The sequence below is a fragment of the Nerophis ophidion genome, linkage group LG12 (assembly GCF_033978795.1).
Source record: "Nerophis ophidion isolate RoL-2023_Sa linkage group LG12, RoL_Noph_v1.0, whole genome shotgun sequence".
Taxonomy (NCBI): domain Eukaryota; kingdom Metazoa; phylum Chordata; class Actinopteri; order Syngnathiformes; family Syngnathidae; genus Nerophis; species Nerophis ophidion.
Genome location: NC_084622.1, coordinates 41,245,998 through 41,269,262, shown reverse-complemented (window position 1 = coordinate 41,269,262; position 23,265 = coordinate 41,245,998). Strand labels below are relative to the sequence as shown.

General features: G+C 37.8%; 1 protein-coding gene across 1 annotated transcript in view; it reads right to left on the bottom strand.

The window, feature by feature from the left end:
* Positions 1–4,050: 4,050 nt before the first annotated feature.
* LOC133563444 (CD44 antigen-like) overlaps positions 4,051–23,265 on the bottom strand; it is a 44,151-nt gene continuing 24,936 nt past the window's right edge. The window contains exons 3-8 of the mRNA XM_061917570.1: positions 18,363–18,505; positions 18,205–18,249; positions 13,006–13,341; positions 8,212–8,292; positions 8,041–8,119; positions 4,051–5,717 (exon numbers count right to left, since the gene is read on the bottom strand). Of these exons, the coding sequence (XP_061773554.1) occupies positions 5,510–5,717; positions 8,041–8,119; positions 8,212–8,292; positions 13,006–13,341; positions 18,205–18,249; positions 18,363–18,505 (892 nt within the window). The 3' untranslated portion in view covers positions 4,051–5,509. The remainder of the gene's footprint in view (positions 5,718–8,040; positions 8,120–8,211; positions 8,293–13,005; positions 13,342–18,204; positions 18,250–18,362; positions 18,506–23,265) is intronic.

Genomic DNA, 23,265 nt, shown 5'->3' with positions numbered 1-23,265 from the left:
TACGTGCAGACTGCAATATGACGCCACTGAACGACACTAAAACTTTAAATATTCCATTGAAAATAAATAACATTACACACGGCACTCAGTATTACTATGGTGTGTGTATAAGGACCGCAAAATGGCACCTATAAGCAGACATAATATCTGGCGTATTGTTTCACAATATTATGCAAAACCAACTTTTCTTACCTTCTGGTACCTGGTGATCTGTATTTGAGATCTACATAAGTCCTGAAAATTTGTGCACGTCCGACACTGTAGTCCCTGCCGATGCCGTAGTTGATAAGCTTCTTCTTTCTCTTCATCTTCTTGTTATGAGACAATTCAGCCACTGAAATTTAGTTACTAGAGAGTTCCGGTCGGACAGTTTTTCATGGGACACATTTCCGGCGTTGTTGTACTAGTGAGCCACGGATGAGGAGATGCTGCTCCGTTGTTGATTTAAGTAAAGTCTGCATATCAATAAAACAGTTATCTCCATCTTTTGACACTACTTCCACTCCCGTCCTTGCACGCTACACCGCTACAACAAAGATGACGGGGAGAAGACGCTGATGAAGGTGAGACACGTAAATAAGACTGCCCACAAACCGGCGCATCCTGAAGAGACTATCAGAAACCGACTTGAAGATGGTCTGTAAAACATAATCTATGCTACATTTTGACCAAAGACCACCATTGCATGTTATGTAGACCACAAGAAAGTGTTTTCAATTTAGAAAATAAAAAAATCATAATATGACCCCTTTAATGTGGTGCGCCCTATGGTCCTGAAAATACGGTAAACTAAAAACAAATATTTCGGAATAATCAGCAATTGTTTTTTACTCAAAAACAAGACTTGTAATTTCTTCAACAAGACACATCTCTGTGTCATATTTTGGACACGAAATATGTATGTTAATAAAGATATAGAAACTGAAATACTAAAAATATTTCTGAAAAATAAGCAACATACTTGTAGTATATTCAACTGGACACAATATATGTGAGTGTGTTTTTGGGACAGTAAAATGCATAATAATAAAGCTACTGACAATTTAAAATTATATAATTTCTGAATTATTTGCAATATATGTATTTTTTCCAAAATAAGACTAGTAGGAAATTCAACTAAACACCATTTATTTATTATTTTGGGATGACAACATCCATCAATCCATTTTTTACTATTTGTCCCTCTCAGTAAAGGGGTGGGGGGGGGCGGGGGGGGGTTGGTTGGAGCCTACAACAGCTGCATATGGGCGGACAAGGGGATGATAAAATGTGTATAATAAAGGCTAAAAAAATGAATTATTCTGAAAATCTGCAAAAGTGTTTTTTTCCCCAAAAAACATGTAGTATATTAGTAAAGCTAATACAGCTTAAAAAATACAAATATTTTTTTATTGCACAGAAAAAAAAAAAAAGACAAAATAAGAGTTGCAGTATATTTAATTAGTCACAATGTATGTGCCATGTGTTTTTGAGAGGATATTATATATATTAGTAAAGTTATTGAACATTAAATACTAAAAATATTTCTGCGATATCAGCTAAATATTTGTAGTATATTCAACTAGTCACAATGTATTTGCCATGTGTTTTTGAGACAATTAATAAAGTTATTGAAAATTGGAAAACCAAATTATTTATGCAATTGAACATTTAAATGTACATTTTTCTATTCTAAACATTTCCCAAAATAAGACTTAGTATAATTGCCTGACACCATATAGGTGGCATGTGTTTTTGATACAGTGCAATGTATATTAATAAAAGTTATTGACATTTAAAAAAGTACAAATATTTTGGAAATATCAGCAAAATATGTAGCAGCATATTCATCTAGACACAACCCATGTGTCTTGTGTTTTTAGACTGTAAAATGTATAACAGTACAACAAATGAAAATTAAAAACTATAAATATTTCTTAAAAAAATAAGCAACAATTTTTTTTCCAATATAAAGGTTGTAGTATTTAAAACTGGAGACCATTTATGTGAGGGATGCAGTTTCCGGGACACGGTGAAGTACAATCTTGAAGTAATTGACTATCTATACAAGTTATAGTTGAGGCGGAGTGGCACAGCTGGTAGTTCAGAAACGTCTGCCATTCTCGTCATTACCATTGTGTCCTTGGGCAAGGCACCCATCATAAACCCTGGTGTTAATATATAGCTTCAATATATGGGTTTCTCAATGTAAAGTGCTTAGAAACAACTATTAAAAGTATAAATATACAAATATAAGTCATTTCATTTTATTATTCCTTAAAAATCAATTTTTTTTTTTTTTTTTTTTTTTCACCAAACCCAGTGTTGTACTTTTAACAAGCGGAAATCATCTAAAATGTGTAAAATTATTTCAGCCCCTCGACAATGTAACTGATTTGTTGTTGTGTGTCCAAACTTGCATCTCTCTCTCAAACTTTACCCGAGTCTTGCATTAACATTTCTTTTCTTCTCCATTTCCTGTACTGCATGGCATGCTGTGGCATCACTTCTCCATGGCAACCTCACTTCCTCTTTTCGAGTACAGTCTCTCCTGTTAGGCAATGTTCAAGGGTGGACCCCGGGATGCAGAGAATGAAGGCAAGGTAGGCGCACAAAAAATGAAAATATTTAATTAGTCCAAAATGGTAACAAAGGGTGATGGGGCAAAAGTGCACACCATGGGAATTTAACAAAAGTAGTATCTTTCAGTGGCCGGCGGAGAAATGGCCAGGAGGTGCTAAGCGCAGCAAAAACAGTCCTCTTAAAACAAGGTGGCTAGGAAACAAAACACAACGAGGTCAAGGTTAACAAGAATATGAGAAGGCAACATACCAGGGCAGCAGAATCAGAGTAGCACAAGTCAGTGCGGGGTTCAGGAAACAATAACCGGCAGGGACCAGCTGGCGGTGACGAGCTTATATGCAACCGGGAAGTGATAAGTAGCAGGTGTGCCTCGTTGGGGACAATTAGACTTAGGAAAGAAACTGAAAAATAGAGAAGACAGGGAGAACACAAAAAAACACCACAGTTCCCTACCCTTAATGGACGACACCAGGCGGCTTACCTGTTTCTCGGGAAAACGATCAAAAAAAGCAGTTAAGAGGGAAGGGTCAAGGATAAGAGACCGCAGGACGCAAGATCGGTCCTCGGGGCTGTAACCCTCCCAGTCGACCAGATACTGGAAACCCCTGCCCCTTCTCCTCACGTCGAGAATGGCCTCGACCGTGAACGCCTGGTGTCCATCGATAAGCCTGGGAGGAGGAGGAGTCACCTTTGGAGGACTCAAAGGACTGGAGGAGTGTCGCTAGGCAAAGGAGTGTCTTCTGGAAGTGGCGGTAACTACGGGACTGCTAGGACGGCCGCGGGAGGAGACATGGCCTGCAGTACGGTGAGTACGCTACTTAGTTGTCTCTCCAATGCGTCGAGGCGGGTTTCTTGGCGTTCCGCCATGGCGTTGACGCACGCCCCAAGTATACCAAACTGTTCTTCTTGTTGACCCGGACGATTTGCCTGTTGTAATGCCGGTCTTGCTGGGTCTGTCTCTGCGGGGTCCATTAGTCTGGCCGGTTATTATGTTGGCCGGTTATTATGTTAGGCAATGTTCAAGGGTGGACCCCGGGATGCAGAGAATGAAGGTAAGGTAGGCGCATAAGAAATGAAAATATTTAATTAGTCCAAAATGGTAACAAAGTGTGATGGGGCAAAAGTGCACACCATGACAATTTAACAAAAGTAGTATCTTTCAGTGGTCGGCGGAGAAATGACCAGGATACGCTGAGCGCAGTAAAAACAGTCTTCTTAAAACAAGGTGACTAGGAAACAAAACACAACGAGGTCAAGGTTAACAAGAATATGCGAAGGCAACGTACCAGGGCAGCAGAACCAGAGTAGCACATGTCAGTGCGGGGTTCAGGAAACAATAACCGGCAGGGACCAGCTGGCGGTGATGAGCTTATATGCTACCGGAAGAGTGATAAGTAGCAGGTGTGCCTCGTTGGGGACAATTAGACTGAAGAAAGAAACTGAAAAATAGAGAAGACAGGGAGAACACAAAAAACACCACACTCTCCCTTTTGTAATGACACTGTAGGGCGTGTTTTATTTCAAAATGTCTCACTGAACAAATCTTGAACATTTATTGGATTTGAATAAAGCTTGTCCACACCAAAGCATGGCCTTCTAAATACAGGAAATACAACATTTGTGTACTTGAATCAAACAGAAATTCACTGCATTGAATGTCAGATATTTAACCATTGAGTTAGTAATAAAAACGGGGAGTTTAAAATGTGAGTGAATGTCAGGTGCTAAGTTTAGTTAACATTCCATTTTTAAAGCAAAAAAGTGAAAGATGCATGGAATCTTGACGACAACATTTCCCCTCATATTTTATATCCACAGTCAAAAAACAAGTAAACAGAAAACGGCACATCATTTTATTATATGACAGCATGGGCATTTAAAAATAAAACTGCTCCCAATATTATATACATAGGCATAAATTAAAATAGTGGCACATGCCCAGCTGTCTTAAAAAAAAACAATATAGTCTAGACCAGGGATGCCAAACTCATTTTAGATTGGGGGCCACATGGAGAAAAGTCTACTCACAAGTGGGTCGGACTGGTAAAATCACGGCACGATAACTTAACAATAAAGACAACTTCAGATTGTGTTCTTTGTTTTGAAATACAACAATCACATTTTTAAAATGTACAAATCATAATGTTGTTGCTTTTTTTATTTTTAACTTACATAATAGTATTCTATTTTTATTTATTGTTATTTATACTTACTGAATACATTATGTGATAGTGTTCATCAGTCAACTCATTGGTGTTCATTTTCAATCTATCAAGATGGAAAAATAATATCAAAATCTAATTACAGAATGTTATTTATGAAGTTTGCTCATTTTCCTCGACTGGTGCACTAACGCAAGTGTTTTTTTGTTGTTGTTTTTTAACATATGTAGTATCATCTACAAAGATACAAAGAATTGCTATTGCGACATCTAGTGGACAAATTTAAAACAGCGGTTTCTTTCATTCAAAAATTCCAACTCAGTTTTTATACTGAGCAAACTCATCCCGCTGGCCGGATAAAACCTGTTCGCGGGCCGTACGTTTGACACCCCTGGTCTAGAGGAAATGTCAGGACAAATACAGAATATGTTATTGATTGTTTTGCTCATATTTGATATGACACAGGATTTTTCATTCAATTCCATTGTCGTAGTTTGGGTTTTCTCACATTTCGGCTGATTGGTTCACTTCCTTATATAAAACAAAAAAGCAAACAATCTTTTTGTGGAAAACAAACATTACATGTACACAAAAACTGGCACACAAACACACTCCCACCCAAGTTACGCATGTTTCCCATCCCCCCCGCCTACCCTCACTATTATGAGAAACAATATGCCATCGCTAAGATTCTACATGACACATATCGATGAGCTAACACCCGCCAAGTGTCCATCCAGTGCTGACCACCAAAGCAATTAAGAACGCCATTTAACTGCCCGACCTCACACCTCTTTATCAGCCGTCTCCTCTAGCGTGATGGCGGTGAACTCCTCTGTGTTGCCGTTCTCCTGGATCTTCTCCTTGCTCATGAGGGTCACCATTTCCTGCTCCCTCTCCTGGGCCTGGGAGTTGGATGCTACGACTCCCGCTGCTCCGTTCCCCTCGCTCTCTTTGGAGGTGATCGTCAGGGTTTGCTTCTTGCCACACCAGCTGCGAAAAGCACACGCACGTGTTGCATTATCTATCTCAGGGGTGTCAAACCCGTTTTCATTGAGGGCCACATCGCAGTTATGGATGCCCTCAGAGGGCCGATTTCCACAGTGAGTGATATGAATATACATGGTCGAGATTTCTGTGGTTTATTTGTTATACAGTGCTTTATACGGGGGTTGAACGGAATATACATTAGGTCAGGAAAAAACACACAGGCTATTTCATCCCGACAAGCCTATTTCACAGGTTTCTCTGCTCTTCGGGGGATTTTCCCCCTGAAATCCTCAGAAATTGCTGTGTTTTTTCTTGTATACGTTTACACACCCTTAACATGCACAAAAAAATCCCCATATTTTGCAGGCGCGTCGGGTAAGGCAAAAAAAATAAAAATGGGGGGGGGGGGGGGGGTCCCTAAAACTGACATTTCAAAACTGTCTCTCTGCCACCTTGAAAATTGGAAGAAATTAGCCCCTCCTTCCAGTTTGACATGTCGACACAAAAATTGCAGGATCATGACGAGACGCATATACATTTCCCTTCAAATCCCCTGAAGAACAGGGAAACCTGCGAAACAGGCTTGTAGGGATTAAATAGCCTCTTGTGTTTTTTCATGACCTAACGAATGAATATACATACATATATATATATATATATATATATATATATATATATATATATATATATATATATATATATATATATGTGTATATATATATATATATACATATGTGTATATATATATATATATATATATTTATATATATATATATATATATATATATGTATATATATATATATATATATATATATATATATAAAATACATTAACCAATATATGTTTATTTACATAAGCTGCAAAAAAAACAAGTAAATTTTACTTTAAAAACTGGCAGCTCAGTCACCAGAATTTTACAGTAAAAGCAGTTGTTTTTTTTACAGCATATAAGAAAATATAATAAATGGAATGGAATGAGAAAACAATACCCCTGTTTTTGTAGGTAAAATTAAAGCAATAGATCTGCCAGTTGTTTCTTTTTTTATGGTAAAATCTTGTTGTCTTAATGCTTTGATTTTTTTTTTACCGTGATATATCTTTGTTTTAATGGGTTTTTTTTTGTTTGTTTTAAATGTTTTAGTGTCCTACTGCACATAGAAAAATTATACCAATAGTTGATTTTACGGTAAAAAAGCGCAATTTAACCGTAAAATCTATGGCCAATTTTACAGTTTACAATTTTATTGATGATTTGTTTTGAAATCATAATTTAAGCAGATATTTAGGTACAGTATTTATCTTTATTTTAAAAAAAACATATTTTTGGAATACATGATAATATAATATTTTGATTTCGATTATATTTAATTTGAAAAGATATGCAATTGCATGCAGTACATGACTTTTAATGGCAAAAGGGAAAGAAAAAATATATTTAGTAAGAAAAGATTAAGCATTTTATTAGGGCATATTCTTTCCAGGCTTTCCACATAAAATAATGAGCCGGACCAGATTTGGCCCCGGGGCCCTCAGGTGATCTACCTTGTCTTAAAAAACTAGGGTTGCAACTAACAATTTTTTTAGCAGTTGACGATTCGGCGATTATTTTTTGCGATTAATCAACTTGTCAAACTTGCTTGCATGATCTGATTTACGTGTTTGATCGGTGAAAGCGGCTGAGATGTAAGTTCCGGTGTGGGTTAATACTAGCATAAACACTCAAACCCACTTTGCAATAGTCTTTGTTCGTTTAAGCAGCATCACGGCTGCCTCTATTCAAAAGCTAATGAGATAATTGCTAATTTAGCGTCACTTCAAACGCCGTCACCATAACAGATTTATGGAAATATTTTTAAAACAAACATACTATCTATATGAGTGTATTGTAGCTGGACCCTTTTCATAGGGTCATCATATATATATATATATATATATATATATATATATATATATATATATATATATATATATATATATATATATATATATATATATCTATATATATATATATATATATATATATATATATATATATATATATATAAATATATATATATATATATACATATATATATATATACATATATATATATAGATATATATATATATATATATATATATATATATATATCAAATTCATAGTTTTTGCCCATTAATTGTGTTTTGTTTACTTTTTTAATGAATGCCAGAGTGGTTCTGTAGTTTTAAACGGGCTTCACTGCGGCAGGAGATATAGAACATCGCTGCATCTGGCAACCTAGTTTTTTTTACCCTGTTCATTTATTAGAACCATTTTCTGGAATATAGAGAATTGTATGTGAATACCTCTTCCTTTTAGCAACAGCCACACACACAAAGAAGATAGCAGCTACTGCCACAATAACGCAGAGGATGACCAGCCAGTCTGCAGGGAGACAAAAAGTTCGATGAAAAATCACGACCACTGGCTGATTTTATCCACAGTTTGAGTGTCGGTGACACATCATGGCTACTCACTCCCTGATTCATTGCCCTCCCGATGATCGGTCTGTGGAACGTCATTCATCCTTTTCTTGCCGTTAGGGGGTTGTTGTGGAGCTGCAATAAGCCAGCAGACAAATTAGGTGGGACAAGACACAAAAGGTTTTTTTTTTACATTGTTTTCAAATTGAAAAACTATTTCTAGATTAAAAATGTTTTTTTTTTAAGGATTGTCATTTTTGTATGGACTAATGCAGTGTTTTTCAACCGCTGTGCCGTGAAATACAGTCTGGTGTGCCTTAGTAGATTATGTAATTTCACCTAATTGGGTCAAAAATATTTTTCGCACACAAGTAATTATAATCCGTTAATAATGTGCCGTTGTTGAGTGTCTGTGCTGTCTAGAGCTCGGCAGCGTAACCATGTAATACTCTTCCATATCAGTAGGTGGCAGCAGGTAGCTAATTGATTCGTAGATGTCGGGAACACGTCGTGTCATGATCACAATATGCAGACGACAGTGGGAAGCAGCGTGCAGGTAATAAGGTATCTTATGCTTAAACTAAAAATAAACAAAAGGCTAGTGTCGCTAAGAAAAGGCATTGAAGCTTAGGCATAGCTGTGCAAAACGAAATAAAAACTGAACTGGCTGCAAAGTATACAAAACCCAAAATGCTGGACAACAGCAAAGACTTACTGTGTGTGGAGCAGAGACAACATCCACAAAGTACATCAGTACATGACATGACAATCAACAATGTCCCCCCAAAGAAAAATAGCGTCCGCACAACTTAAATAGGCTTGATTGCGAAAACAAAGGAGGTGCGGGAAATAGCATTCAAGGAAGACATGAAACTGCTGCAGGAAAATACCAACAAAACAGGAAAAAACACCAAAACAGGAGTGCAAGACAAGGACTAAAACACTGCACACAAGAAAACACCAAAAACCTCCAAATAAGTCAGAGCGTGGTGTGACAGGTACACCTACTTTCAGACAAGAGCAAGAGTGATGCATGGTTGATTACGGTTTAAATTCATATCCAACAATTGGGAGAAAGACATGCACCTGGGGATAGGTTGATTGGAGACACTAAATTGGCCCTAGTGTGTGAATGTGAGTGTGAATGTTGTCTGTCTATCTGTGTTGGCCCTGCGATGAGGTGGCGACTTGCCCAGGGTGTACCCCGCCTTCCGCCCGATTGTAGCTGAGATAGGCGCCAACGCCCCCCGCGACCCCGAAAGGGAATAAGCGGTAGACAATGGATGGATGGATGGACTTTTTATTTTTATTAAAAAAATATGCCTTGGCTCAAAAAAGGTTGAAAATAACTACACTAGTGAACAGTATATAAAAATGGAATTTGCATCCTCCATGCTAAACGGTATGTGCAAAATATAAAATGGTGTGTACTATTAGTGGGTGTGTAACAAGGGCAATGGCCGTGCAGACCGCCCTATTTAAATAAAGATTTGGGGTGTATACAGGCTTTCACCAATAAAAAGAATCATTTAACTCCACATTTAGGGCATTCTAAAGCCCAACCTCTGCCGTTTTGTCATGTTGTTGACATGTAGCACACAAACATAATATACAACCTCTTTTCTAGGCTATGTTGAAGCTCGGCCATCAAACCTACTCCTAGCTCGCTTTGAGAGGCGCTGCGGTATTTTGATGGTGAAAATGGAAGAGATATATTCATCCATCCATCCGTTTTCTACTGCTTATTCCCTTCGGGGTCGCGGGGGGAGCTGGAGCCTATCTCAGCTACAATTGGGCGGAAGGTGGGGTAGATATATTAATATGTATGAAAAAAATTACAACGCTACCAGACACCAAAACTATCCATCCACCCATCCATTTTTCTACCGCTGGTCTCTTTCGGGGTCGCGCGTGGTGCTGGAGCCTATCTCAGCTAATCGGGCGGAAGGCTTTGTACACCCTGGACAAGTCGCCACCTCATCATAGGGCCAACAAAGTTAGACGGACAACATTCACACTCACATTCACACACTAGGGCTACTTTATTGTTGCCAATCAACCTATCCCCAGGTGCATTTTTTTGGAGGTGGGAGGAAGCCGGAGTACCCGGAGGGAACCCACACAGTCACGGGAAGAACATGCAAACACCACACAAAAAAACACTGAGCCCCGGAATCGAACACAGGAGCTCCGTATTGTGGGGCACATACACTAAACCCTGTTACACTATTCTGTCCACACCAAAACAAATCAATTGAATTTGTTTTGCTCAGCCTTTAAGTAATCCAACAGCGATAAAATTATAAAATAATATTGCTGAATAGATAATACTGTGGGTCTATTTTCATTTCTGACAGTTCAAATGTGTTCACAGGCACACGTAGGATGAAATATTTTTTCTCTCTGTCATATGTGTTTGCAGCACGATTGCCTCCTTTCTCACTGCCTCGGTGCATAATTGCGGAGGTTTGCACTCCCTTTTTAGATATACTCAATACTCAGTTTATCAGTTTGAACATCATATATGTTGTCTTTGTAGCATATTCAACTGGTTGAAAAGGATTTGCAAATCATTGAATTCCGTTTATTTTTACATCTAACACAATTTCCCAACTCATATGGAAAAGGGGTTTGTTATAATGGGTTATAATGGGTTGTACTTGTATAGCGCGTTTCTACCTTCAAGGTACTCAAAGCGCTTTGACACTACTTCCACATTTACCCATTCACACACACATTCACACACTGATGGAGGGAGCTGCCATGCAAGGCGCCAACCAGCACCCATCAGGAGCAAGGGTGAAGTGTCTTGCTCAGGACACAACGGACGTGACGAGGTTGGTACTAGGTGGGATTTGAACCAGGGACCCTCGGGTTGCGCACGGCCACTCTTCCACTGCGCGACGCCGTCCCATAAAAAAAAAAAAAAAACAGTTTCAGCCTTGATAAATCACACTGTGAGTGCTAAATTTCATCTCCTTCTCTCAGTATTGTGAGCATTCTAATATTCTGCATTTACACGAAGACAGCTAAATGTATTTACGAAGACAGCTAAATGTATTGTGCTCTTAAGTTTACTCATTTTAGGGAAGCAATCCTCCGCACACTCGTTTGGTAGATCAGCTTTGCGTGCGCTATCGAGTTTGCACGTTAGAATACACGCAAACCTTCAGTGCGGGTTCTATTTCAAATGGAGTTTCAAATTAGTTTCCAAAAAATGTGCAGGTTTATGGTGTATAAAAAAAAGCAAAAAGTAAGTCTTATAATAAAGATAAATGAAAATAATGTTGATATATGGCGAACTAACCATTTATACCTAGCAAATATAATACAAGAATGTAACTTGCAAAATTTGGCATTCAGTCCGTCACCATTTTTTGTTCTCATTTTACAACTCGCAACTAGTTAATAACCACTGTATGTACATTTATTGTTAATGTAAAGTGGGTTTGAATTGCAAAAAAAATAGCTACAGTAATTGTTGGTAAAGTATAAAAAACTAAACCTATGTTTAGTCTGGTATGAGTCTTGGTTAAAGTTTGATATTTAAAGGCCTACTGAAACCCACTACTACCGATCACGCAGTCTGATAATTTATATATCAATGATGAAATATTAACATTGCAACACATGCCAATACGGCTTTTTTAGTTTACTAAATTACAATTTAAAATTTCCCAGGAGTTTTGTCTTGGAAACATCGTGTAATGATGAAGTGTACGCAAGACGTCACGGGTTTTTAGGAAGCACACACACACAGGTAAAAGTCGTCTGCTTTAATGGCATAATTACACAGTATTTTTGAGATCTGTCTTGCTGAATCTTTTGCAATTTGTTCAATTAATATTGGAGAAGTCACAGTAGAAAGACGGAGTTGGGAAGCTTTAGCCTTTAGCCACACAAACACAGGGTGATTCCTTGTTTAAAATTCCCGGAGCTGAAACTTGACTATGGATCAGAGCGCGGTCAAGCGAGCATGGATCCCAACCGAATGTCAACCAGCAGGTTTTGGTGAAAAAATTGTGGTTAAAAAGTCGCCACTTACCGGATATCAGCTGAGCTTGTATCGTCCGTACAGCTGCCGTCGACACCCGTTACACATTGGCGTCAAGACACCCGTGGACGTACACCTCCGACTATCAGGTAATATTAAACTTACTAAAACCCTAGCAACACAATAAAAAGATAAGAGATTTCCCAGAATTATCCTAGTATATGTGTTTAAAAACATCGGAATACGTGCCAATGCTATCGCGTTTTTTGTAACTCGTTTTTTGTTTTTTTGTTTTTTTTCTAGTCCGTCGCTATCAATATCCTCAAACACGAATCTTTCATCCGCGCTCAAATTGATGTGGAAATTGTCGTTTTCTCGGTCCGAATAACTGTTTTTGTTGGACACTCCCATTATAAACAATGTGAATATGTGAGGAGCCATCACACTTGCGACGTCATCGTCTGCGACTTCCGGTAAAGGCGAGGCTTTTTCAGGAAGTACCAAAAGCGGCGAACTTTATCGTGGATTTTCTCTACTAAATCCTTTCAGCAAAAATATGGCAATATCGCGAAATGATCAAGTATGACACATAGAATGGACCTGTTATTCCTGTTTAAATAATACAATCTCATTTCAGTAGGCCTTTAAAGCACCCTTTGAAACGTTCAGATTTGCTTAATCAGCTGAGCTTGAGTGTTCTTAGTGAAACACCAGGGGGCATCGTATCCTATGAAAGTTAACTCAGGCCTCATCATTAGAACGTTCTTCCAAACTAAGAGTTACTTGAACAACACAGGTAAGTAAGGGCAATCATATGTTTGTATTACAAGGTGTCTTATTGGAGTGAAACCTACGGTCTACTTTGGCGTCACCCTGCTTGTTGTCCACAGGGAGCTGTGTTTGGTTGGTCTCTCCGCCAGGGGGACTGGTTGTCATTGTTTCCCCCTCAGACAAGGTTGGCAGCATACCGGATCCCGTGGGCTGATCCACGTCCCAAGGAGTCTGGGTGAAGAAGACACTGACATTGTGTTCCCATTGGAGTGAACTGTCCTCCACTGCAGGTGACGTGGTAGCCGCCTCCGGTTCTAGAGTGATTCCTGTGCCCGGTGAAGTCATTTCAGTTACTCCATCAAAGGGTTTTAATTCCTCTGCAGTGGACACTTGTAGCCCAGGCTCTGGGGAAGGTTTTTCTGGGAAAAGAGAGGAAAGGTTTATATGCACGGTAAAAAAAATTAAAAAAAATCCTATTTTTATGGTAATTGACTCTAAATTTCTACTGTAATTTTTCTATTTTTTTTAAATAGGTTATAAAACTGTAGAATTGAAGACATTATCCGTAAATAAACAAACCGCCTGTTATTTTAAGTAACATGCCAGTAATGACAAACTATGGATATTTCTATTTTTTTTTTTACAGAAAAATACCAAATTAATTATACATATCATTTTCTGTTTTCTCAAATTACTTTCAAATTCATGTAAAATTACAGTAATTAACTTTCATTTAATATGTAGCTTGTTATATAAAAGTCCATGTCCATACTAACAATCTAACCGTTTTATATGTAATTTTAAGGTCAATCATATTTTTTTAATATTTATGTGTATTTTTATATTCAAGTTGAAAAATATATGTAGCCTGTTATATAAAGGTTTATGCTCATACTAACAATTTAACATTTTTCTCTGTAATATGACACACCTTGGTGACTGCAAGACATACTTTATCAACAGCCACCAGCCATACAGGTCACACTGAGGGTGGCCGTTCAAACAAATTTAACACTGTTAGAAATATGCGCCACATCGTGAACCTACACCAAACAAGAATGACAAACACATTTTGTGAGAACATCTTCACCGTTACACAACATAAACACAAAAGAACAAATACCCGGAATCCCGTGCAGCGCTACTCTTCCGGGCTACACCTCTGCAACCACCAAACTCAGCCCATCTCAACCGACGCACGGAGGGGGGCGGTGATGTGGGGTGGTAGCCCGGAAGAGTAGCGCTGCACGGGATTCTGGGTATTTGTTCTTTTGTGTTTATGTTGTGTTACAGTGCGGATGCTCTCCCGAAATGTGTTTGCCATTCTTGTTTGGTGTGGTTTCACAGTGTGCCGCATATTTGTAAGAGTCTTAAATTTGTTTGTACAGCCACCGTCAGTGTGACCTGTATGGCTGTTGATCAAGTATGTCTTGCAATCACTATTGTATGTCCAACGAAGCCTTACACAACATGCGCCTCAGTCTGCACGCTGTTTGTATGGTGAATGAGCGAACGCGACCAAAGGTTGTCGAGGACAATGAAGGCAGTGCTGTCACGGCACTCCCCTAAAACACTTGAGGGGCGAACATCGGGACAATCCTTCGTGAGGGTCACAGGAAGTCTCTCGGGAGGATTGGCGAGTATGTTGCTAAGTCGGGATAGCCTTTCAAAGAAGGCGAATCCACTTTTCAGGTAGTTTCTGCATCCAGTGTCCCCCAGGGAAATTGAGTCTGAGACCCCTGATTTTAACAGTTCAGAATAAATCTGCAAAATTAAGATATTTTTCTGTGGAACTGCCAGCATTGTCATGTCATTAAAGTTGGTTGATCGTAATAATTTGGAAAAACTCTGTAGAATAAAGGTATTTTTCTGCAGAACTGTTTGCATTGTCACTTTATTAAAGGTGGTTGATCTTAATAATTTAGTACAAATCTGTAAACATAATGTTTTTGATCATTGTTTGGTTTACAATGTTTTACTTTAATTTTATGGTTTTCGTTTGGCAGCCGTAGCTGCCAGTAAATGACCGTTTTTTTACTGAATTTTTTTTTACAGTGTATGGTTTCTTTATTTTTGTCAATATTTTGACTATCTTTCCTCATGGATTATCTTCAATACACATTCCTTATTAGCGTAGGTTATTTATTTAGGTGCAAAACTTCCAATAGTTCATGGTAAGAATTATAGTTTATAGAAATCGATGGAATAAGTGCTCTGACGGAAGTAGGGATGGGCACCTTTTACATTTTAATCAATATTCAACAATGTCTCTGTGCTGCTGACTTGTGTCTATTCAAGAGGATCCCCTTCTGGCCTCCCAACGGGCTGGACATACACAAAATGAAGTCGGGACCCAGGTGACCACTCCTTACGGGGTCCTCATATCTGCAGTCCCTTCCAGGGTTTTCGTTGTACCCATTGGGTTGAGTTTTTTCTTGCCCTGATGTGGGATCTGAGCCGAGGATGTTGTTGTGGTTTGCGCAGCCCTTTGAGATAATTGTGATTAAGGGCTATGTAATTGAACTTTGATTGATTGATTGATTGAACAGTGATACTCAATAGTACCAATTTTTGGTACTTTTGTGTCTGTTTTTGTGTTAATCAATGTTAATGTGTTTAGTATTGCTATATTTCTATACAGAATATGTATATATTTAACATTGACGTGATAATTACAAATGTACCGCTTAGTTGTTATATGTTCTCAGTCTCGTTTGCAAGAATTATAGTAGTCTTTGCAGGCAGTGGAAATCCCAAGATATTAGATGGCAACAGGGAGTAGTCTTTGCCATCAAGTTCAATGTGGTATTTTATTATGCACAAAAGGTGTTTATACTGTAAGTATTGTACTTATTACACACCAGCTATTTGGTTGTATTGTGCGTCTTAGTTTGACGAAGTGTTGAAATTGCCATGCTAAATTTTTTAATGCTAATCAGTAGCATATATCTCTTGCAAATCCAATGTAGATTAACATTGGGCTTGCACGATTTGATAAGTGCAGCCTTATTCTAAATTTGAGTGCTTTCTATCAAGCATAATTGCTTTGTTGGCATGGAAAATTGCAACATTACAAAGCAGCAGTCCGCTATGAGTGCTAGTTTACTAGTTTACCGGACAAGTGCCTGAGCCAATGCTGAATCTGAAACGTGCAGCAAAGGTATTGAGATATGGTTTGATTTTAAATGAATAGATACCCGGTAGTATCGACGGAATTCAGTCGATGCCTATAGAAATACCGAATTAGGTACCTAGCCGTAGAATAGATAAAAATGTTGAGAAGTTTTGGTCTGAGTCTCGTTGCCTGTTCTCTGCTGGACCTCACCCACACTGTGTGAGACTTAATTGTGCTCACACATATTTTGTAAATAATCATGCTGCATTATTGGGGGCGTATTGAAATTGCTGTGTTTTTTCTTGTATATGTTTTTACACCCTTAACATACACAAAAAGTACACATTTTTTGCAGGCACGTCAGGTATGGTAAAAAATGTTTTTATTTCTGGGGTCCTGAAAATGACATTTCAAAACTGCCTTTCCTCCACCTTAAAAATTGGAAAAAGTTATTACGCCCTACAAACAGCTTCACGTGTCGACAGAAAAATTGCAGGAGACGTCTATCATGACGGGATGCACAAAAAAATCTCAGGAACCCATATCTGAAAACGGACATCTTGGTTTTCATCTCCCATTTTTTGGGCGAAAATAAGGGGTCGTACTTTAACAAGCTCCTCCTAGGGACCTTGACCATATAAGTTGCAAAATTACAGATAATACACATATAGGCGATGATAAATAGCAAACACGTTTTTCCAACTTTGTTTCGATGATTTTTGCCCATTTTTCCACAAAAAAAGGGGTCCTACCTTAATTCTGTTCGTTTTACTAATAAAAAAAGCTGTGATTATCAATATTATTTATTTTTATTTAGCCTTTATTTAACCAGGTAAAATCCCATTGAGATCAAAGTTCTCTTTTCCAAGGGAGACCTGGCCAAGAGGGCATCAGCAAGGTTACAATAAAAACAGTAAACAACACATAAAACATCACAATTACAACATTAAAACTTGCTCATATGACATTTAATGTAACAAGGGTTTGAAGTTGAATATTCGATTGTAGGTTATTCCATCCTTCGCTGCTGAAAACCTAAATGCTTTCTTGCCCAGTACAGTTCTTACTTTGGGGATGACAAATTGAAGAACATTCATTGAACGCAGATTGTGATTTCCTTGTTTTTTTTTGTTAAAAGACAAGATAGATAAGATGGAGTGATACAAATAATGGTTTTGTGGACGAAAACATACCAATGATTGATGATGATTATTAACTCGCAAGGGGAAAGGTTGTTTTAAACAATGTCTGGCAGAAGATTGGATGGTTTGAATATCATATCCATTCTTCAGCTTCTGACAATATCTTATCCTGTTTACCAATACTCGTTTGGAATGAATACCTCATAGCGGGGACAACCATCAAATGATGTTTAATAACTTGTCCAGGGTGTACCCCGCCTTCCGCCCGATTGTAGCTGAGATAGGCGCCAGCGCCCCCCGCGACCCCGAAAGGGAATAAGCGGTAGAAAATGGATGGATGGATGGAAATGTATTTCTGTTTTGCTATGTAATATATGACTGTTATTTTGAAGGTTGTGCAAGCGGATATGCTTTTATTGTGTTAAGGGAACTCACGAATGAAAACGGAAAAGGAAGTTGTTGCTTTTCAACGTCACGGCTAGGACGACGCTATGGTAAAGAGTGCATGTAAAGGGGAAATAGAAAACTAACAGTTAAAAGGATTCTAGGGCCAGTTGAAAGGGAAACAATGTAAATTGTTGCATTTGTTTGATTTGTTTTAAATGAACACATATTCAATGCTTAAGTACAACGTAATCTTATGCACCATTTATCTTGTATGCTTGCTCATCGGCTCTTACATTGGTCATTGGGCAAACGGTGAAGGATGTAAAATGAAGGACCATTTGACCATCAATTCCAAACTTCGACTGAGCTGCTACAGTGATGACTGTAACTCTGCATAAAGAACTCTAAAACTTTGTTGCAAAATATCGCAAGTTTATCAACTTTTCCAATGGTTATAATTTACTTATAATTTGGTAGCAACTTGGCTGCAACGTTTCACTTTTGAAAAAATAACAAAGCGGATTGATTGTAAAGTCAGTAGACTGGAAAGTTTTGATTTTTTTCACATTCTTGAAATGATCCTGTAGATATGTTCAGCGGTACGGCTTTATTTGAAAAATGGTGCATGCATTGCTCACCTGGACTTCTGTCAAACGCCTTATCACAATTCATCTCAGGTCCCACTGGGAAAAAGCACAGATAAAAAGTGAGAAGTAGATAACGACCACATCCACAGATCATCAATATGCTGAGCATTGTTCTTACAAAAGCTTGGTTGATCTGTCTAAAATCACACCTGTTTCATCGAAGCAGTAAGCATCAAACGATTCGTTCAGGTCCTGGCGAGGGTGGAGGATGAAACCGGTTGAGTTCATTGCACAGTTTTCATGGTGTGTGTGTCTGAGAATGGCAGTGCTCATGTTGCTGATCCAGCCATGCCTAAGAGGACACACATGAATTGGACAGAGGGACACATAAATTACATTTTGAATTTACTCAATGCAGTAATAAAATAAAACTATTACAGTAGATTATCTTTTAAAAATGCTGGCCATTGGCTTTGTTTGATTTTGATTGTGACCAAGTTTTGGTCTTTAATATTACTTATTCTATTATTAGAAGAGCTCCCACCCCATTACCGCCCCACATACACACACTCAGTTTAATTACATGAACTAAAACAAAACAATTATTGACTTTATCTGGTTGAAACTAAATTCTTAAAACACATGTAAAAAAAAATGTTTTTGTTGAATGCAGCTTGTAATGTTCTACAATACATTGTATGGAAAAAAACTATGTTTTTTTTTTACTTCATAAAGATGGAGTGATTGTCTTCCCAACAGTCTTTCCAATGTGATAACCCAGAAACACAGTAGATGGCACACTCCATGATATGATAGCCCACAGTATATACATTTTTACATATTAGTGTAATCAATAATCTATTTAACTAAACATTCCAACCAGTGGAGCCATTTGGCTTTTTCTAGGGCTGTAAACTATTTGGAGTTGTTTTATCATTTCAAAAGGTTTTTTTTTAATTATTTTTATTAGTTGAGTTGTGAGTTTATACAACCTGTCATTATTCAGTTAAATAGTAATATTATTATGTCAAGTTTTCCTTTACTTCATAGTGTAAGGTAGAGATTAGATGATTCTTGCACAAAACCTAAAACCAGCGAAGTTGGCACGCTGTGTACTTCATAAATAAAAACCGAATACATTCTTTCATTCATTCATTCATTTTCTACCGCTTGTCCCTTTTAGGTTCGCGGGGGGTGCTGAGATTTGCAAATTCTTTTCAACTCATATTCAATTGAATAGACTGCAAAAACAAGATGTTTAATGTTCGAACTGAGAAACTTAATTATTTTTTTGCAAATAATCATTACCTTAGAATTTAATGGCAACACATTGCAAAAAAGTTGGCACAGAGGCATTTTTACCACTGTGTTACATGGACTTTCCTTTTAACAACACTCAGTATACGTTTGGGAACTGAGAATAACAATTTTTGAAGCTTTTCAGGTGGAATTCTTTCCCATTCTTGCTTGATGTACAGCTTAAGTTGTTCAACTTAAGCTGTGGTATTTTAGACTTCATTTTGTGCCACACATTTTCAATTGGAGACAGGCCTGAACTAAAGGCAGGCCAGTCTAGTACCCCCACTTTTTTACTATGAATCTACGCTGTTGTAACACGTGGCTTGGCATTGTCTTGCTGTTCTTAAACATCGGACGATTAGCTCACGCATGTGTTCACAAAGTGGTGACCCTCGCCCCATCCTTGTTTGTGAATGACTGAACATTTCATGGAATCCATTTTTATACCCAATCATGGCACCTACTTGTTCCCAATTAGCCTGTTTACCTGTGGGATTTTCCAAATAAGTGTTTCATGAGCATTCCTCAAATTTCTCAGTCTTTTTTGCCATGTGTGCCAGCTTTTTTTAAACATGTTGGAGGCATCAAATTCCAAATGAGCTAATATTTGCAAAAAACAACAACGTTTTTCAGTTTGAACGTTAAGTATCTTGTCTTTGCAGTCTATTCAATTGAATACAGGTTGAAAAAGATTTGCAAATCATTATATTCTATTTTTATTTACGACTTACACAACGTGCCAACTTCACTGGTTTTGTGTTTTGTGTAACTATCATTAGTGGATAATAAATATAATTCATCCTCATTACTATAAGTGTTAATATAATTATTGGTGTATCTGCAGGGGGTTTCAGTAGTGTACAGTATGTAAGAGCATTTCACTACTGTATGTAAGAGCATTTCAGTAGTGTATGTAAGAGGTAATTCTGAATAATGTCCCTAACGGCCCCTCATAGTTAAGCCTCACCTGTTTTTAAAAACTAGGGACGCCTCTGTTTAAAACTTGATTCAAGGTTCCTTGAATGCACCACAGTTATGTGCTAAAGAAATGCAAAAGTAGAACTTAAACATACCTGACAGACACTGCCACAATTATATTTAATATATCAATACATTTCTCCTACAATCATATGGTGGCTACCAAATGTTGTGTGTGAATGAGCTTTAAAGACGTTATGACATCTGCGTTGAGTGAACAGTGAAGAACTGTGCTGGGGGGTTTCCACTACCAGAAAGAATGAATGCATTTTTTGCAAGGGTGCATAGGTAGGTAGTAGGGCTGCGAATCTCTGGGTGTCCCACGATTCCATTCAATATCGATTCTTAAGGTCGCGATTCGATTATATTTCGATTTTTTTCGATTCAAAAACGATATTTTTCCGATTCAAAAGGATTCTGTATTCATTCAATACATAGGATTTCAGCAGGATCTACCCCAGTCTGTTGACATGCTAGCAGAGTAGTAGATTTTTTTTAAAAAGCTTTTATAATTGTAAAGGACAATGTTTTATCAACTGATTGCAATAATGTAAATTTGTTTTAACTATTAAACGAACCAAAAATATGACTTATTTTATCTTTGTGAAAACATTGGACACAGTGTGTTGTCAAGCTTATAAGATGCGATGCAAGTATAAGCCACTGTGACACTATTGTTCTTTTTTTATTATTTTTTATAAATGTCTAATGATAATGTCAGTGAGGGATTTTTAATTACTGCTATGCTGAAATTATAACTAATATTGATACTGTTGTTGATAATATTCATTTTTGTTTCACTACTTTTGGTTTGTTCTGTGTCGTGTTTGTGTCTCCTCTCAATTGCTCTGTTTATTGCAGTTCTGAGTGTTGCTGGGTCAGGTTCGGTTTTGGAATTGGATTGCATTGTTATGGTATTGCTGTGTATTGTTTTGTTGGATTGTTTAAAACATAAATACATAAATAAATATTGATTTAAAAAAAAAAAAAAGAGAATCGATTCTGAATCGCACATGGTGAGAATCGCGATTCGTATTCGAATTGCTTTTTTCCCACACCCCTAGTAGGTAGTGTTACATATTCCTAACTTGATTCAAACTAAATTGTTTTTTAACTTTGATCCAACAATTAATTTTGCCTTAACCTTTATGATATCATATTTTACAAGTGTTAGATTCAAATAAAAGAAAAATGTTTAAATCTTTACAAAAGCCCAGGACGTGAGCATGTGACCCCACGTGTTTATGCCACAGGTTGGCCCTCGGACTATTTGTCCATATAAAGTTGCCGCCATCTTGTATTGGACTCATGCAGGCTTTCCATTCCGTGTTATCACAGTGGTCATTGCTTTCCTGCAGGCTAAACCTGTAGAGTTACACAAATCTCCTGAATAAATAAAAGCCTTGCAGGCGTTGTTGCAAAGCATCTAATTATTACACTAGTGTGCACAAAAGCATTGTAACCTACTGGCAGATGAACAGTTCATTGTTTTTCCATCACGTTTAGGTCTCTGATGAACTTAAACTTAGGCACTGTGTGAGAGAAGTGATGCAATCGCAATTTGTAAAAAAAATTTTTTTTTACTCTGGCAAAAAATAGTCATCCACCCCGACAACTCACCACATCCTCTTCAAGTCACTGAGTGATGTGGCATTGTTGGACCACACCCGCGTTAAAAATGGGTTGTTTTGCAGGAATGGGACATGTCCAACAGCTCACACTACCCTTTCTTTTTAAGATGTACTACGTTTTAAAATACTAAAACTGCAAAATACAACTAACAACTTATGTTGGTGCATCTTCCATACATGAACTTCAGCCCAAAGTGTTGCACATCGGTAAAGGACATAACATGTTGTTTTTTTGTTTTTTTACCATTGTTGTTATCAAATTACCCCACAGTCAATAAATTCTTACTGCACAAAGTGCAGGATGGTCGCTCTGGAAACACTCTGTGGAAAGGCTCCCCGCTCACACTGCTTGGTGCCTTGTCTGAGCTGCTGTGACTTAGATTACCGTAGTAACTAATTAGATTACCATAGTAACTAATTAGATTATCATAGTAACTAGTATATCATGCAAAAGCGCTGATTTCAGCCATTGAAATACTTTGTATGGTTCAAGACTTACTGTCAGAGTTAGTTTGTGACAAACCCCAAGATGCAGAGAAGGAGGCAGGCATTGAGTGAGAAAACATGGTTTAATAAAACACTAAGACAAAACCAAACAAAAGCGGTACGACAAAAAGCGCGCACAAGGAGGATAACAAACTAAAAAGAGCTAGCATGGGAGCTAGAAAACAAAACGAGTTTAGCATGGAAGCTAGCAAAAACAAAAGGGCCTAGCGTGGAAGAAAAACAGAAGTCGTTACGTGTAGTAAAAGACAAATTAAAAGCAGGGAACAAAAGACAGTAAGCTACAAACTGCTACCGAAATATAGCTTACCGCAACGCTGCAATGACACGACACGACAGGAGCGACATTACAGAAGTGACATTACTGACAATAATCCAGCACAGACTGGATGGATAAGCAGGTTAAAATAGGAGTGGGCTGATTGACACCAGGTGTGGCCAAGTGCCAATCAACCACAGCTGAGGGGAAACAGCGTTCAGGGAGAAACACAGGAAACAGACAAAATAAAAGCGCTGACAGGAAATACTACACACACAGAGGAAACAAAGACAAATGCAGAGGAAAAAACTAAAACATAACCAAACTGTCAGGGACGAACCTGACACTTGCGGACATTTGAAATACTCCTAAAGGGGGTAGAAATGAAAAGTAAGGCTATTTTTTGATGCATAATTAGCTAAAATTTTCACATTCACTGAG